The sequence below is a fragment of the Theobroma cacao genome, chromosome 7, assembly GCF_053813885.1.
Source record: "Theobroma cacao isolate CCN51 chromosome 7, ASM5381388v1, whole genome shotgun sequence".
NCBI lineage: Eukaryota > Viridiplantae > Streptophyta > Magnoliopsida > Malvales > Malvaceae > Theobroma > Theobroma cacao.
In genome coordinates, this window is record NC_142645.1 from 10,712,785 (window position 1) to 10,731,488 (window position 18,704).

The 18,704-nt window shown below is 33.6% G+C and overlaps 1 protein-coding gene and 1 pseudogene across 2 annotated transcripts; both read left to right on the top strand.

Moving 5' to 3' along the window:
- Positions 1-5,972: 5,972 nt before the first annotated feature.
- UBP25 (ubiquitin-specific protease 25) lies at positions 5,973-15,503 on the top strand. Of its 2 annotated transcripts, none has more exons than XM_088808265.1 (7): positions 5,973-6,825; positions 7,494-7,549; positions 7,644-7,762; positions 10,428-10,514; positions 10,607-11,622; positions 12,251-12,379; positions 14,763-15,503. In XM_088808265.1, exons 1-7 carry the CDS (start codon positions 6,164-6,166, stop codon positions 14,884-14,886), a joined length of 2,193 nt encoding a protein of 730 aa, XP_088664391.1. In that variant the 5' UTR covers positions 5,973-6,163; the 3' UTR covers positions 14,887-15,503. The 2 variants fall into 2 exon arrangements, with proteins under 2 accessions (XP_088664391.1, XP_007022188.3); XM_007022126.3 differs by having other exon boundaries at positions 5,974-6,825; positions 7,474-7,549; positions 7,670-7,762.
- A 675-nt stretch (positions 15,504-16,178) lies between these two features.
- LOC18594538 (putative glutathione S-transferase) lies at positions 16,179-17,194 on the top strand (annotated as a pseudogene).
- The last annotated feature ends 1,510 nt before the right edge of the window (positions 17,195-18,704 follow it).

Consider the following 18,704-nt stretch of genomic DNA (forward strand, 5'->3'; position numbering starts at 1 on the left):
AACTTAAATTAGTTAATTAGCTTAAATAAATATTACTAAATAAAGTTAATTTAATCATTTGAAAAAATTAATTAATTGTTTATTTTATAAGTTATATAATCAAGTTAAACGCTAATCAACAATGTTAATTAAAAGATATGGATCTAAATAAAAAAAAACAAAAAATAATAATAATAAAAAAATAAATAAATAATTCATGAAAAAAATGACAAAATAAATATATAAATAAGGTGATAAATTTAAATACATAGTTGGGTGAATTATGAACCACCTAATTCAATAAACGCGTGCATGTAGACAACATTTTATCCTGTCATAGCACGTCACATTTATCTTATAAATGGTGCGGGAATCCCGATGATGGAATTTTCCCGAGGAGTTTGTAGAGACTAGTTCTTCCGGAGATATCTCTAGGTGAGAAAAATTTCTAGACTTCACCAAAGTGTTGGGATGGTCTTCGAATGATTTTCCAATAAAAGATTACCGACTCCATTATTTAAAATAAACAAGTCATGACATCATTTTACGCTTGCATCATGTGCATACGTAAAATCAAATAAAAACTCTCAGTCAGTCAATTTAATAAAAATTTAATTAATAAGTAGGGATTAAATTAAAAGTAGGCTATATTAAGATAACTTAATATTAAATGGTACCATTCGTGGAACGGGCGCCACGGAGGTGCTAACCCTTCTCCGTGCATAACCGCACTCCCGAACCCATCTCTAAAAATGTGGACCAGTTCTCGTTCTTTCGACGAACCTAAAATTAATTTAGAACTTCGTCGATTAGAATCAGATTAATAGGTGACCAATCACACCTTAGATAAAAAAGATTGGTGGCGACTCTTAAACGATTTAATTTTCGCCCGCGTCTGGCGGTCGAGTTCCCGGACTCGCACGTTACGACAAGTACAACTCTATTAGAAACTTGGTATGTTTAGTATAATTCTATTAAGAAGTTAATGTGTTTTAATATATCTATTAGGAAGATTTTTTTTTGTATTTTAATAACACAGTTTATATTTAATGTTCTATTATATAAGTTTCTTACTATATATATTTTATTTTCTTGAAGAAAATATGGATATTCATCTGGTTAGATTCACGATCAATGATGAAGATATTTGTCTAATAGATAGTGCTACAACGCACACTATATTTAAAGACAAGAAATATTTTTTCCCACTTGACAATGGAATAAGCTAATGTCAATACAATATCTGGTAGTACAAGATTAATTGAAGGCTTTGGAAGAGTCAATATTTCACTACTTGGAGGAACAAAGTTCATAATAAAAGATGCATTATTTTCTACACGGTCTCAAAGAAACTTATTAAGTTTTAAAGATATTCGTTTGAGTGGATATCATATTGAGACAACAAATGAAAAAAAACACTGAATATCTTTATATTACATCTATTATATTGGGTAAAAAATGTGTATTGAAAAAATTAATAGCTTTGTCCTTTGAAATGTACTACACAAAAATTAAAATGATTGAAACTTATGTAAACCAGAAGTTTACTGGTAATTTTAATGTTTGGCATGATCGGTTAGGCCATTCTGGATCAATAATGATGCGAAAAATTATTGAAAATTTATATGGTCATCCATTGAAAAACCAAAAGATTTTTCAATCTAATGAATTCTCATGTGCTGTATGCTCTCAAGATAAATTAATTATAAGACCATCACCAACAAAAGTTGGGATTGAATCCCCTATGTTTTTGGAACGTATTTAGGGTGATATATGTGGACCCATACATCCATCATGTGGACCATTAAGATATTTTATGGTTTTAATTGATGCATCAACAAGATGGTCACATGTGTGCTTGTTATCAACTCGCAATTTGGCATTTGCAAGATTACTTGCACAAATAATTCGTTTGCGAGCACATTTTTCTAATTATGCAATCAAGACAATTCGCCTTGACAATGCTGGTGAATTTACGTCTCAAGCTTTTAATGGATATTGCATGTCTATTGGAATGAATGTTGAACAATCTGTTAGCCATGTTCATACACAAAATGGTCTAGCAGAATCGTTTATCAAACGCCTTAAACTAATTGTAAGGCCATTACTTATGAAATCCAAACTCCCAATTTCTGCTTAGGGACATGCCATTTTGCATGCAGCAGCACTTGTACACATCAGGCCAATAAGTTATCATAAATTCTCTCCTATACAATTAGTTTATGGTCAGGAACCAAATATTTCCCATCTAAGAATTTTTGGATGTGCGGTATATGTTCTAATTGCTCCACCACAACGCATAAAGATGGGTCCTCAAAGGAGGTTAGGAATATATGTTGGATATGAATATCCATCTATAATTAAATATCTAGAACCCTCAACAAGAAATTTATTCACTGCAAGGTTTGTTGATTGTCATTTTGATGAAACAATTTTTCCAATATTAGAGGGAGAAAATAAGCAGCTGAAAAAGAAAATATCTTGTAATACATTATCATTATCTAGTTTTGATCTTCGCACAAATCAATGTGAACAAGAAATTTAAAAGATAATTAATTTACAAAATATAGTAAATCAGTTACCAGACGCATTTACTAACCTACAAAGAGTAACTAAATCTCATATACCAGCTACAAATGCTCTAATCAGAATTGATGTAGGACAATCTGTTGTTGCTAATGAGTCTAAGACACGCCATAAAGTGTGGAAGACCAAGCAGTTCCAAAGATAAAAATCCTCGAAAAAGAAAAGGAGCAAATATTCAAGATGGTCAAGAAGAAGAAACAAAAACTCCAGAAGAGACCCTTGACATAATTTCAAAAGAAATTCAGGTACTTGAAATAAGTGAAAATAAAGATATCTCAATAAATTATGTCATGACGAGAAAAAGATGGAACCAAAATGAAATAAATGTCGATGATATTTTTGCATATAATGTAGCGCTCAATATTATGAAAGAAAATGAGGATCTTGAGCCTTTATCTATTGAAGAATGTAGATATAGAAATGATTGGCCAATGTGGAAAGACACAATCAAAGTAGAATTAAATTCACTTGCAAAACGTAAAGTTTTTGGACCTGTAATCCGTATGTCAAATGGTGTAAAACCAATGAGATATAAATGGGTATTTGTGTGGAATCGAAATGAGAAAGATGAGATTGTGAGATATAAAGCACAACTTTTCGCACAAGGTTTTACCTAAAAGCTTGATATTGATTATGAAAAGACATATTCTCCTGTGATGGATGCAATTACATTTCTATATTTAATTAGTCTGGCAATACATGAAAAGCTTGAAATGCGTTTGATGGATGTAGTTACAGCCTATTTATACGGCTCACTTGATAATGATATCTATATGAAAATCCCTAAAGGATTTAAGGTTCCTGAAGCACAAAATTTAAAATCTTGGAAGATTTATTCGATTAAATTAAATAAATATTTATACGGATTAAAACAATTCGGACGCATGTGGTATAATCGCCTTAGTGAATATTTGTCAAAAGAAGGCTATAAAAATGATTTAATGTGCCCATGTGTTTTTATAAAAAGATTCAGATATGAATTTGTGATAATTGCTGTTTATGTTGATGATCTAAACATTATTGAAACTCCTGAAGAGTTATCAAAAGCCGTGGATTATTTAAAAAAATAATTTGAGATGAAAGACCTTGGAAAAACAAAGTTTTGTTTTGGTCTTTAGATTGAACACTTAACAAATGGAATTTTTGTCCATCAATCTAATTATGAAGTGAAAGTGCTAAAACAATTTTATATAGACAAAGCACATCCATTGAGTTCACCAATAGTTGTAAGATCATTAGATGTGAAAAAAGACCATTTCCGATCTCGTGAGGATAATGAAAAACTTCTTGGTCCTAAAGTACTGTGTCTTAGTGCAATTGGAGCATTAATATATCTTGCTAGCAATACACGACCTGATATTTCATTTGCTGTGAATTTATTAGCAAGATATAGTTATTCTCCAACTCGAAGACATTGGAATGGAATTAAACATATACTTCAATATCTTCGAGGAACAATGGATATGGGCTTATATTATTCAAATGCATTAAAATCAGATTTAATTGGTTATGCAGATGCAGGATATTTATCAGATCCACATAAAACTCGATCTCAAACAAGTTATTTATTCACATATAGAGGTACGACTATTTCATGGCGTTCTGTAAAGCAAACTATAGTTGCTACTTCTTCTAACCATGCAGAAATTTTAGCAATTCATGAGGCAAGTCATGAATGTGTCTGATTAAAATTTGTAACTCAATATATTCGAGAAATGTGTGATTTATCAACCAAAAAAGAAATTCTAACAACATTATACGATGATAATACTACTTGCATAGTACAGTTAAAGGAAGGATACATTAAAGGCAATCGAACAAAACATATTTCACCAAAATTCTTCTTCACTCATGACCTTCAAGAAAAAGGTGATATTAGTGTTCAACAAATTCGTTCAAGTGACAATCTAGCAGATTTGTTTACTAAAGCCCTTCCTACTACAATATTCGAAAAGTTGGTACAAAAGATTGGGATGCGCCGTTTTAAAAATCTTAAATAATGCAGTTGTCAAGGGGAGGAACATACGCACTGTACTCTTTTCCTTCATCAAGGTTTTTCTCATTAGGTTTTTCTTGATAAGATTTTTAATAGGGTAATATTTCATAAGCGTATTCTTAAAAAGAATTATGTATTCTTTTTCCTTCACTCAGATTTTTTTCCCATGAGGTTTTTTTTTTTTCCTTATAAGGATTTAACGAGGCATATTTTTAATATAATGGATATTTAAGGGAGAGTGTTATGGATATTTTTGTAAATAACCATTTATTCTATCTATATCTAGATTTGATGTAAATTAAATTGGATTAGGATTTAATCCATCTAATCTCTAAGTGTTATCTTCATCTTGTAAATTCTATCAAGATAAGGGGGTTATTTGCCTATAAATAGGCCTTTTCAGTTTATTTGTAAACACACTTCAATAAGATCTCTTTTATTCCCCTAAATACTTTCTTTCTTCTCTTTATTGTTCTTTCAGTTATCTTTATTTATTCTTTTAAGTTATTTTTCATAACAAGTTTTAAATTTTTAATGAATTTAATTTTACCTTATTAATGAAGTGTCACATTTTGATGGCCTAACAATGCATCAAATATAAATCTTTTTATTTTTTATGTCAACATTATTTTAACGTTGTGTGAATATAAAATCATAAATAATATTTTTAATTAATATAAATTAGTTAATTGTTAGTAATAATAACTTGTTTAACTTAAAACAAAAAAAAGAAATTGAATGCAATAAGAAAAGAAGAACTTGTTTGAATTTTCTATATATAGTTCATAAAGTTTTTAAAATATTATGTTTAGAATAAACTTATATAGTATCAGAAATACAAAACAAAAATGTATCAACTGAAAAATTCAAATTAAAAAACTATTATGTTCAATTTTTGTATAATTGAGAGAAAAACAAAAGAAAGATATTCAAGGAACCAAAATTAACCATTTTGTGTATAATTTTACCTTTAAATATTTTTTCTAACTTTCATTTTCTCTCCCTTACCCTTCAAATTTATATGATATTATTCTTAATATGTATACATATGAATATCTATTATACCACAGTCTAAAATTTTACATCAAGTTAGGCAACCAGATAAATTAAATAACCTAAATATAAAAATATAATATAATTTAAATTTTTATATTTAATTATATATATCTAAATTTAAATATAAATTAAATTGGATCAAGATTATTATTTAATCCATCGAAATTAAATTTCTTAACATTATATTTATCTTATATTTATTCTTTTCTGTAATTTATTTTTTTACCAAAAGCCCATTCAAATTTCTTTAGAAAAACAAAACAGCGGGCCCTTACAAAAAAAAGAGAAGCCCGTTGCGTCGTAGACCAAGACTTGTCAGAGTTCAGACGATCAAATAATTGAGGAAAAACATTTAAAAAATAATTTTAAAAAATGAAGCAACGAACCCTGGCTAGATTTTTCTCACTCTGAAAGGCTCTCGCAAAGGGGGAAGGGAAAATTTTATTTTGAGGGCAAATTTTCCTCAAAAATTAGAAAGGAGATGCGATTGCGGCGGTGCGTGTGGCCGTCCGATGAGAGATCGGCGAAGGAGGACCACCACTGTTGATGGGATTTGTCGAGTTGCAAATGACTTGGCAGCCGAGTCTACTCAGTGAAAAACGCAAGAAAGGCCCTCCCTTAGGCTTAAGAAACCTCGGCAACTCTTGTTACCTTAACAGCGTTCTCCAGTGCCTCACCTATACTCCACCGCTCGCCAATTTCTGCCTCCGCTCCCAACACTCATCCTTCTGCGACGCCTCCGCCTCCAAGAAACCCCGCGACTGCCCCTTCTGTATCCTCGAAGACTGGATTACACGCTCCTTAACCCTCGATCTCACCCTTGACGCGCCCTCCAAGATCCAAAGCTGCATTAAAATCTTCGCCGAGAACTTCCGGTGCGGCCGACAAGAAGACGCGCACGAGTTCTTGCGGTACGTAATCGATGCTTGCCATAACACTTGTCTGCGCTTAAAGAAGTTACGGCGAAAGGGAAGGGATGACGAAGGAGGAGGAGAAGCGATGAATGGCAATACCGTAGTTAAGCAGATCTTTGGGGGTGCTTTGCAAAGTCAGGTGAAGTGTTTGGGGTGTGGTGGGGAGTCAAATAAAATTGATGAGATTATGGATATTAGCCTTGATGTTTTGAACAGTGCTTCACTTAAAGAAGCCATGCATAAGTTTTTTCAGCCTGAGATTTTGGATGGAAATAATAAGTACAAGTGTGACAAGTAAGTTCACATTTCAACGTAATTAAATTATAATCTGTTAAGTTATCGTGTTGTTTGCTTTTGCGACTTGTTTTTGCTTTTAAGATTGAATAAAAACAAATAATATTTTTGAAGAATATTTAGAATTGGCATTTTTTTCAATTATAATTGAAGTTCCTATTTTTTGTTTTTACCCTTTAAACACCCCCGCGAAAAAAAAGGAAAAAAAAAAAAGAAAAAGCAAGAAGCAAGTAGCAAAAGGATTAATCAACGGAGCCTGATTTTGTTTAGTTACTGGGATTTGATGTTGCTTTTCTTACATGCTTTTACTTTTAAGAAGAGAAAATGCAAAGGAAGAATTTAAAAAATAGTAATGTAGTTTTCTAGGGAACAAAATGTATGGTTTTAACTTTTTTCTATGACATAATTATGTTAGAGTTGGTGTTATATGGTAGTCATTGGTTCACTTTTAATCTATTATGATTTCGTATTTTATTATTGTTTCCCCTTTATATCGATTTTTTAGGAAGAGAAAAACAAATGGCATAAAGCAAGAGACAAAAAGCAACAACCTACTTGAGTCTGATTAAACACTTTGGTTTTTGTTTTGTTTTGTTTTTTTTTTTTTTTTTTTTGTTGTTTGTGAATGAGAAACTTACGGTTGTTTAGTTGTAAGAAATTGGTGGCAGCGAGGAAGCAATTGTCTATACGTCAAGCACCAAATATCCTTGTTATTCAATTGAAGGTAGGTTATGGGTCTTTCTTTAAATTGTTAATCTTGGTTTCCAATTCCACATTCTAGTTGCTTAGTTAGTTGTTTTATTGGTTTTGGGGTAAAGGAGTGATTGTTGGATCGTTGTGGCAGAGATTTGAGGGAATACTTGGTGGGAAGATTGATAGGCTCATTTCATTTGAAGAAGTTCTGGTTCTTTCAAGCTTCATGTGCAAAGCAAGCCAGGTGTGTTAAGTTGCTAACTCAACAAATACGTTTGTTTGTTGGTACGAGTTATAGTTGTAACATTTTATGAATTCTAGAATTGTAGTTTAACTTGGCGAATGGTAATGATATTATAGGAGTTACAAGTTAGCTAATAATATCACTGCATATGATGATATAAATGAATTCCTAAGAAATAATGTACAAAGCTGGGACAATGAGGTCTAATCTTCCAATACATAAATTTGTGTCATTTTCTTTATTTAAATAGTTTTATTATCATGATGGGGTTGTGTAAAAGTAATTCTTGTTACACTACAGCTCTTTAACTCCATGATTTTTTTTCCCTTTGAACGATTTGCGGTGGAATTAGCAGTAAAGTTGAAAACTAAAAGTGTCATTGCTAACTTTTAATGGACTAAACTATTATCAAGCTCTTGCTGTTCTTCTTGCCAGTTTTGGTCATCTAGGGACCAGATGTCAAGTCTGCTTCTTGATAGGATCACTTTTGATATAGAAAAAAAAGGTGGATTATAGAGTTTAATTTAATCGGGATGGCCTATAATACAATGTGAAGGGAGAGAATCTTCAAAATCCTTTTGGATCAAGGAGGCATTTCACTGCTTGCCTCAGGAAGCTTGGGTTTATAGAAGTGCAACAAATACCATTTTAAAGTTTGCTAATTACAATTGCGCTGTTCGTAGAACTCACCAAGGGCTAGAAAGAATGATGAAGGATTCTCTCTAGTTAAGACGAAACTTTAATGGGTGTTGTGCCGTTAGTCTATAATGAGAATATGCCGTTTATTTTATGGGAAAAGATTCTTAAATATAGTGTTAGAGACTAATGCTCTCTTTCAATAAATAGTAAGGCTTGTAAAGAGTGCCTCAGTGGGGCACGATGTGTAAAGGGGGTGTACTAGATAAGACCCTACAGAAATAGAAAAAGAGGAGGTTGAAGAAATAATAAAACGAACTGACACTGAAAAATCATACTTTAACGAGTTTCAAAAATGATCTAGAGAAACTAAAGCTCACATGGAGGAAAACTAGGAAAATGAATGATAATTGATGTAAGATTTTATCTCCATAGTCCAAATAGAAGTGCAAACATCAAAGCCAGCATAGTGGCTCGATTCTTCTATCGGCAATGCATGGGCCTTTACCTCAAAAGCCTCACTAACTCTAGCAATTCTATCACTGTTTTATGCATCTCTCATTTAACACTGACATGTGCCAAAAGAACAATAGTACTGTGCTTTTTTCTAGTAATTGAGCACTGATTTATTTAGTTAGTGAACAACGTAGTAAGAGGTGATCAGCCTTTACTCTCGACAAAAGCAGCATCTAATAAGATTTTCTGTTTATATAAGCTGGTTTCGAAAGTAACAATATGAGATAATGCTGCTGGCAAAACGGGAAGAAGAGTTTGCTAGGAACCACTGCTTTCCAAATGCTCCTCAATGGAGATTTTGTGTAGTATCATTGCCAAAAACTTTCTAAAAGATTTGTTTGTAGTATGTTATTGGCAATATTCCTGTTTAGCTTCCTATAATAATAAACATTTTTCCACTGCAAGTTGTTTCATGCAATATACCTGAACAGTTGTCTAATGATTCAAACTTTTATTCTTAGAATTAAAAGCATCAGATGTAAGTAGAACTTTGGACATCGCACTTTGTTGTTTGTTGTTGTTGTCTTTATTCATACCATAACATTTTAACTCTCTTGGCCATTCTAGCTTGCTTTGTCAACTTCTACCCTAATCTATGCAATCAAAAGCAAAGCAGGCATATACTTGTTTGTGCAATTAAAAGTAAAACAGACATGTACCTGTTTTTTGCCCATGCATTACTCTGTCATTACATCACCCTTTGTTGTCGTCTTTCTACTTTCACTAGGATTGAAGCTGTAAATATTTGCACGGATGTTTAGATGACTAGTGATAGTTATGGTGACAATGGAGGGAAAGTGAGGATGGGATGATATGGAATTCAAAGTTTTGGAGGATGGGGGTGGGTTTCTGCTGACTGAAAGAAGATAACCAATTAGAAAGCTTAGATGAGCATAACAGTAAAGGAAGATGGAGCAGCAGACTAGCACAAGCTGAATAATCTTATCAAGCTGAATCAAGTTACTGGCTTGCTGCTGTGAGAGTGCTGTAGATGTCATATTAGCATTAATTTCTTATGACCTTCATATTTGCTTATGTAGACTAGCTATGTGACCTAATAATTGGGAAATATTATAGCATCTTAATGTGCTTGCTAGCAGTATTTATAGTTTGGCATTTCTAGGATCATTATGAGTGCTTGAATGTCTCAAATATCTGTGTATACTTGGTGAATGGAAAAAATAGCCTTGGACTTTGCTATAGATAACAGGCATGTTTTAGTGGTTAGTGCTTCTTCTAATAAATATTCTATATACTTCACTCATTTCCTTGGTTGGTTAGCAATGTCGTGTAAGTTTATTGCCCTTACGTTAGATGAAGGAAAGTGAATGGTAGTGATTGACAAGGAGGCATGATTTGTTTGAGTTATATCTGCATGTTTCTACCCAATAGAATGTGATACAGTCAGAAACTTTTTCTTTGTTATCCTGTACCAAGTAATGGCTTCTACTTGTTCTATGCAATATATCCCTATATTCTGATTTTTATAATTTTCTTGTTACTTTTAATGCAGGATGCACAACCAGAGTATAACCTATTTGGTACTATTGTCCACTCAGGATACTCACCAGAATCTGGGCACTATTATGCATATATTAAGGTGCTTATGCTATCCTGTTTCTTCAACTTTATATGTATGCTGTAATGCAGCAATATTGAATAGTTGCTGACATTAGTTCACTGTTTGTAAAGGATGCAATGGGCAAGTGGTATTGCTGCAATGATGCCTTTGTCTCACTTTCAACCCTGCAGAACGTTTTGTCAGAGAAGGTTTATATTCTGTTCTTTTCTCGTGCTAACCAAAGGCCAGGGTCTTTCAGTACCACGTTTTCTTCCAATGGAGTTAAACCAAGGGATTCTTATGGAAGCGAGGCATCCAAAATCGTAAAAGCTATTCCTTTGAAACCGGTCCAAGCAAAACTTGGTGTTGAACAATCTTCACCGAAGGATAAGGTTGTAAAGCTGTCTTCAAGCCCACGTGTGAAATTCAATATTTCTGAAAAACCTGGTTCGAAAAAGCTACCTGTTACAAATAATGGAAAAGTTGACTCTTATAAGACTCAGAACATAACTGTGAATGGAGTTTCAAAGGATTCAATTCATATGGAGAAGAATGAGAAAGATATGTTTTCATTGATGAACAGAAACAGTATAGACAAGAGCAGAAAAGTTGATGCTGTTGGTGGTGAAAAAAGCCAACCCCTTGCATTGGCAAATGGAAATTCTATAAAACCAGATCCTTTTGTAGCTAATGGTACTAGGAGCATGGCAATCAGAGGGCAGGTTAATACTGCTCTTGTTGATGCCTGTGATAACTCAGGGCGAAGGAAAAAGTCAGAAAACTCTTGTGATATTTCAGGGCCAAAGAGAAAATCAGAAGATTCTTGTGATACCACAGGGCCAAAGCAAAAATCAGAAGATTCCTGTGTTATCTCAGCGCTAAAGAGAAAATCAGACGATTCATGTAATTTCTCAGGGCCAAAGAGAAAATCAGAACCCTCTTGTGATATTTCAGGACCAAATAGAAAATCAGAAGACTCTTTCTATAAGTCAGGTCCAATGACAAAACCAACAGACACCGGTGTTAACTCAGGGTCAAAGAGAAAATCAAAAGACTCCTCTGATTTCTCCCAGCTGATGGGAAATTCCTGCATTTTGCTGTCCCAAGATGCTCAATCTCGTGCAGAAGTTGAAAATATGAAAGAAATGTATGCTACATTCTATCCCTATTTCTTTAGAGATGCCTTTTGTGGTATAATATATGCTGATTACTCTCTAGGTGCTTCATGTTAGTTGATTGTAATTATGAGGTTGTCTTTCTTTTAATATCATTGTTTTTTTATATTTATTCATGGCTGAAATCTTTCTAAATTGTGAGATTAATTAGTTAGAACTAGGGTATGGCTTGCTGGTTTAAGTGTTATGGATTTAATCACGCCATATTTTTTACAATCTGTATTACAAGTCGCTTGTCAAGTAGGTGTCCTCTGCTCCCCCTTCCCTGCTGTCGTTAACTTGCATAGATGAGCATGTCACTTTTGTGAACTAGTTTCTCAATTAGTTGGATTATCATCAAATGCTTGTTAGTCTGATTAAATGCTTTATTGATACATATATCAAAATAGTTATCTTTGCTTGTTTATGTTGTACCGCATCTGACAATATCCAAGTTTTAGAAAATTGATTCCCCCAGTGGCTCAATACTTTCTAGTTACATAGGATTTCTTTACAGTTAAGCTATTCATGGTCGTGTTTAACTTGTCAAAAGTTGCTTTTTTATTCACTTAACAACTCTATTATTTTGGCACATTTTCAATTTGATGCAATATTTACCAGGTTGGAAAAAGAAGCTTCTTCAGTTTTGCGATCGTGTGGCTGGTATGATAATGTTTACAGTTTCATGTATTCGAGGAAGAAGTTGTGCGCACTGGAGATTGGAAGCACCCTGAGTGGCAAGGATTTAGAGTAAGCCTTTCTTAAACTGTTATGTAACATGCCTATGTATGCATAATTTTATTCTATGTTCGCTTCAAATATGCATGATTTTCTTTAGGAATTTAGGCACTTTGATGGAGCTTGCATTTGATTCTCTATAGATTTTTATCGAAATTGCTCTAAATTGTTGGTAGGTTTGACAAACTTCGCTGCAGAAACATACTTACAGAGAAAGGCAAGGGGTTTTTTCATTTTAACAACCTTGGGCTGATTTGGCTTTGGATTTAGGTTCCCAAATCCTGGTTTGGACCACAAATACAATGCTGATTGGATTCAGAGTTTTCTGCCCATACTAGCTTTTCAGTCAAAAAGTGCTTTCGGCCGCTGTTTTTGAAACCCCAATATATCCAATTCAAGCAAAATGCCTAATTAGACCTTTTTCGAATTAGCAATTACATTGAATTTAAAGGTTTTTTTTTTCACCTATATTTATTAACTATTGATCGGAATTAAAACTAAACAGATTGTTAATATGTGCATTCCCTTTTTTTCTTTTAATATTTAGTTCGGGTGAGTTCCAGTTTTGCAAGAATGATGTGTGATAGAATGGCAGAGGGTTTGAGAAGTAAAAACTCTTTAAGGAGGAGTATTCAATTCTTAAGGAGCTCAGGTGTAGTGGCTGGAAAGGGAATCGGATAATTGGAAACACAATGCATGATGAGCATGGCAGGGAGGTGAATTGTGCGAAGTATGCAATTGGTGATGTGGGACAGAAGTTGTTGTCTTATGTGAGCATTTAGTTTTGGTTTCAAGATAATTAAATGCAGAGTGAGGACGGGGAAAGCGGGAGACAGTAGAGATCAAGAAAAAAACAGAGGGAAGGGGAGGAAGCCATAAGAAACTTAGAAAGAAAGGCAGAAAGGAATAGGGAGGAGGAGATGCCCAAAAAGTAACCTGTCAGAGTATCTATGGGTACAAGCCATAAATCCCTGACACACACATGTGCAGGCCCAGACACATAGAAAGAGAGAGAGAGAAGTGCTGCTGTGTGGAACTAGCTATGCTCGGACCTCATATTTATAGGCTTTTATGCTTTTGGGGTTAATATTGGGTCTTAACAACCAACTGGCATGTCATTGGCATCCTTTTTCCAGTGAGCTTTAATATTTAACTTTACTTGTCTGCAAATAGGATGCAGGCATTCTTCAGAATGTGTTTGTTTAGGGTGATTGGGCAATTTCAGATGTAATGTTGGTTTTGACAAAGGATGCTATGTGTGTGCATTTGCATTCATTCCCTTTAATTGAGGAGTTCCATTTGTGTGTCCCTTATAATCAGGGGCGGAGCTAGAGCATTTTTAAAGGGGAGGTCAAACAGAAAGAGACACCTATCAGTAAAAGAGAATTTTATATATAATTCAATTCGTTATCATTTAAAAGATTAGATAAAATTGAAAAGACATTGAACATACAAAAAAATGCATATTAATAGTAATGACGGTGTCATATATATATAATCGAATGAAATTATAGAAGAAGTCTTTCTTACTCTTTATGTGCAAGAGTGAAAGAGAAAATAATTTTTTAAACTCAAATGTATTTTTTTTATTTTGTACATTCTATATGAAATATGTAGCGTTTTGAGAAAGCTCTCTTTTTATTTTTTATTGTTTCTTGAATTGCTAATTAATATATTGGGCTATTTGGTTGAATTGTTGAGATATAATATGTTCTGATAGGCTATTAAGCTGGACTGTTAAGATATAATATGTTCTGATAAGCTTAGATTTATATTAAGACTTAGTGGGTTTAGGTTAGTAGACTTGTTTTTGTTTTTTTAAATTTGATAGGCATAGCATAGTAGGTTAGAATTTATATGATAACTGGAAATATACTGACTGACGGTTGGAGGAATATACTTAGCGAATAAAATATTTTAAAATTTTTAGAAGATCATAACCCGATGATAAGGTCATTTTATTATTTTTTATTTGTATTAATTATGTAATAAAAAATTATTTTAAGAAAGTCATTAAAAATATATAACATATAAAAAATTTTAAAAATTTCTCATAACTGTGGGACCCTCCCCCCCCCCCCCCCCCCCCCCCCCCCCCCCCCCCCCCCCCCCCCCCCCCCCCCCCCCTGCTTATATTTACAGTAAGTTTGTGTTATTTTTCCTTTTGAGTACTCTCCTGAGGGCATCTGCATTTATTTTGTTAAATCATTAAAAGAAGGCCTTTTATTTCCTTTGCTAGATGCAGTATCGAAAACTCATATATTTTTTGAATTTGATATTCTACTTTGCTACCCAACAATTCCCCTCCTCTTATTACTGTATCAGTGTTGTTACATTTTGAAAATGGGAAATTTTGATTCATGTCTTCACTACTACTACTACTACTTGTATGCAGGAAGAAGTTGATTGCAGATGCAAAGCCAACTTTTATTCCACAAATACCAGAGTCACTGAAGGAGGAGTTTATCAGACGTCTCCAATCTTTTACCCAAACAAAACGAGAGACTCTGGGTCCTTGAGAAACTTGGCCAGTATTGAAGCAAATAACTTTTCAATCCTCCTCAAGATTCAGTTATTCTAGGTTCTGGTCGATCATGGACGAGACGTCTTGGCTAATAAGGTCCATTCTTGGCAATGCTTTTTGCAGTCTTGTTGCTGGGAATATCGTGGTGTATAATCTGTAATACTAATTGGTGTTTTAGTGAAAGCATATCTTTGGGTGGATGTTCCCGTCTCATTGAGCAACTTCCGGCAATGGTGGAAGACTGCAACATGGTGATGGTAAATGCCCTATTGAATGATTTTAAGATGAAAGGGCTGAGTTGATCTATATTTATATATATAGCCTTAAGTTTTGATCTTGGAGGCCTTGAAGTTGGTTTTTCTGGCAGAGAAGTGAGGAATCTTATTCATTTTGTACGATATCTTCTTTGGAAAAAAACAAAATTCTTGATTTTATGGAAGCATTACAATTTAGCCATCAAAATGTGGTCAGATGATATAGTTAATGCCCTGTGTACGTATTTCTATGAAACGAGTTAAATACCCCGTGCAGGATGGTTGTAAGTATTATGGAGTTTTCCATTTTCTTATCAGTCTTCACTTTAAATGCTATGATTCTGTTATTGCGTTTGCCTATTTGTTTGGAACAAGAGTGAAAACTGACCTTTGCACTCATTGATTTTCATTCTAGTTAGAGCTCAATAATTAAGGGATAGATTAGCGTTCAATTATATGGATTAAGACTTAAGGCCAAAACAAATTGAGGTGGTTTGGTCAATGTTTATAGTCACGTTTGAATTATATTTTTGGTCTATTAGTGATGGAAAAAATTATCTTCAATTTTTAAACCTTCTTATTTAATATTAAAATTTCTAGATAATTTTTAGGAAATACCAAAACAATTACATAATAGAATTAATCCCACTGTCCCCCTGTTCATTCATCCTACTGTTAGATGATAAGCAATGCTTACATGTTGACAAACTGCTAAGTCTTAGCCAATAAAATTGGATTCCTCAAACTTTGTTTACAATATTGATTATCTTTCTAGACATTGACTGTAGGAATCAGAACATGCGGCATTTGGCCAACCAAATGTCGTTTCTGAAAACTAAAACAAAAAAAGAAATCTTGGCTTTTATTAAAACCGTACGTCGGTTGCCTCCATCCTAGATCTTGACGAACGAAGGCTTCCATGAGAATTAGCTATAGATAGGACGCATTTCCCTTTGCCTTGACATTGCACCAAAAAAGGAACTCTACAAATACCATCACAAAGAAAGAAGAAGCTTAATTAGGTTGCTTAGCAATGGCAGACCAAGTTGTTCTCCTGAATTTTCAGCCTAGCCCTTATGCCACAAGAGTGAGGATATATAGCTCTGGCAGAGAAGGGAGTAGAATATGAGACAAAGGACGAGGATTTGTTCAACAGCAAGAGCCAGCCGCTTCTCAAGGTGAACCCCATTCATAAGAAAGTCCCGGTTTTGATTCACAAGGAAAGACCCATATGTGAATCACTCATCTTACTTGAATACATTGATTAGGTTTGGAATCACGATTCCCCGTTGCTGCCTTCTGATCATTACCAGAGAGCTCATGCCAGGTTTTGGGCTAATTATATCGACCAAAAGTTAAACTATACATCCTTTCTTTATTAAGCAAACTATAAAAACAGATCCTACGACTTCAGATGAGTAATAAATTCATCTCTTGAGAAAAATGACATTTAATTATCTTGGGGTTAAATTTGTTAAATTATCGTTTGAGAATACTAGGCTTTTTTTTTTTTTAAGTCTCGTTAGTATTATTTTTGGATGATTTTATGATTAAGATGGGATTGTGTACGCAGATTTTCGCAATTGGAAGCAAGTTATGGACATCAGCAAGTGATGAAGCCAAGAAGGCAGCAAAGGAACTGGTAGAAAACTTGAAAACATTGGAAGAAGAGCTTGGAGAGAAGCCATATTTCGGGGGTGACACCTTTAGCTTTGTAGACTTTGCTCTGATTGCATTCTCCAGCTTTTTCCATTCATTTGAGACCCTTGGAAACTTCAGCATGGAAGCTGAGTGCCCTAGGCTTGTGGCATGGGCAAACAGATGCATGGAAAGGGAGAGTGTCTCTAAGTCTTTGTTTGACAAATTCAAGACCCATGAAGCAGTTCTAGGGCTCAAAAAGATGTCGGGTTCTGATTGAGAGAATTGATTTCATGAAGCTATAGTTCAATAATAACAAGGGTTATGCCATGCGTGAAGCATGTGTAAAACTTTTTATTTGATTTTATAATTTGTTTTCTTATGTTTGTTCTCCCTTTGAGATTGCAAGCTATTCATTTCGTTGTTATTACTTGAGAAATAAAATTTTACTTGCTATCGGATATTCTCGAGAAAAAAAGAAACGATCAAGGAAAGCTGAATGCCGGTTGTGCTTGTTTTTTGTATGATTAGATTCATTCATTCATGTTGTGAATAGCCACAACTTATATAAAGGTCTAAGGAATCTCACCTAAGTTCTGCCCTTGTCAAATAAAGCCCAACCAAATCAAACTTCTAACAAAGAGCCTGCAACTCTACATACTCTATTCTACATTTTGATCCACCAACTAGTAAAATTTTACATCACCCCTGTCCCCTATAACTCGACGACCCCAAGATAATAAAAATTTTACTTCACAGCATGTAGTTGCCATTTATCTGTATTCAGCTTCTGTAGAACTTCTAACAATTACATTTTGTTTATTGAATTTTCAACTAATTAGCGATTGATCGAGATAAACTCTAAAGTCAATGACAAACCTTCTTAAATCATAACACCTTACCTAGTCATTATCACTATAGGCTTGTACTTGTAAACTAGATTTTGAGGACATGAGGATTCCTTATCCTGGTGCTCCCTTTAGGTATCTCAGTACACTAGGAGCAACTTGTAAGTGAAGGTTGCTTAGTTTATCCATGAATTTGGAAAGTGGCTGAATTGCATATGAGATATCAGGTCCTCTGAAAGTCAAATAAAGCAACTTTCCTGCCAATTGTCAGTAGACAATAGCATCCTTTAATGGATAAGGTTGCTTACTTTTGTCCATGAACTATATCTTTTGTTAATTTCTAGTAGTAATCAATGGGATATTCAATAAAAATTTTTGTCTATTGTGAGAAAACGTTGATACAAAACACAAGGAACCAAATACTTCAAGGTGTGTGTAGGTTGGGAGTTTGTGAAAAAAACAGTTCATATGGAATCTTGTTTTCTAGTGTTGGAGTAGAAATTTTGTTGATAATGCGTGTGAAGATTGAACAGAAGCTCCCTAAAGCCTTAGAGATAATGAAGATTGAAATAGAATGGATCTAGCTATTATCAATAAGTGTGCATCATTTCTTTTAAAGAATAAAATTCTATTATATTGAACTCAAGTCCATTATTCGACTTTTTGATCTTCATTGATTCATTGAACTGATTACAAATCATATTATAGAAAGAAAGGATTATAGCGAAAACATCAGATTTGGACCTCATTAAGAAATTAAGTCTTTGTAAATTTGGTAGAGTCATTCACAACAATAAAAAAAATAATGATGATCAGCAATGGAAAGGGTGAAATATGATCTCAAATATATATGTGAATTAATTCAAAAGCCTTTACAGTTATTTGAATGTGAACAAACTAAAGTTTTAATTATGGGTATAGATTACGTCATAGCAATTTGAGTTAGCATTGATGGGATTAATGATTGAATTAATTTAATATATGTAATTTCAATAATTTTTTTAAAAATCTTGAATAAATGTTCATTAATTAATACACGTTTTGAGCTTATAATTATAATTATTATATAGCTA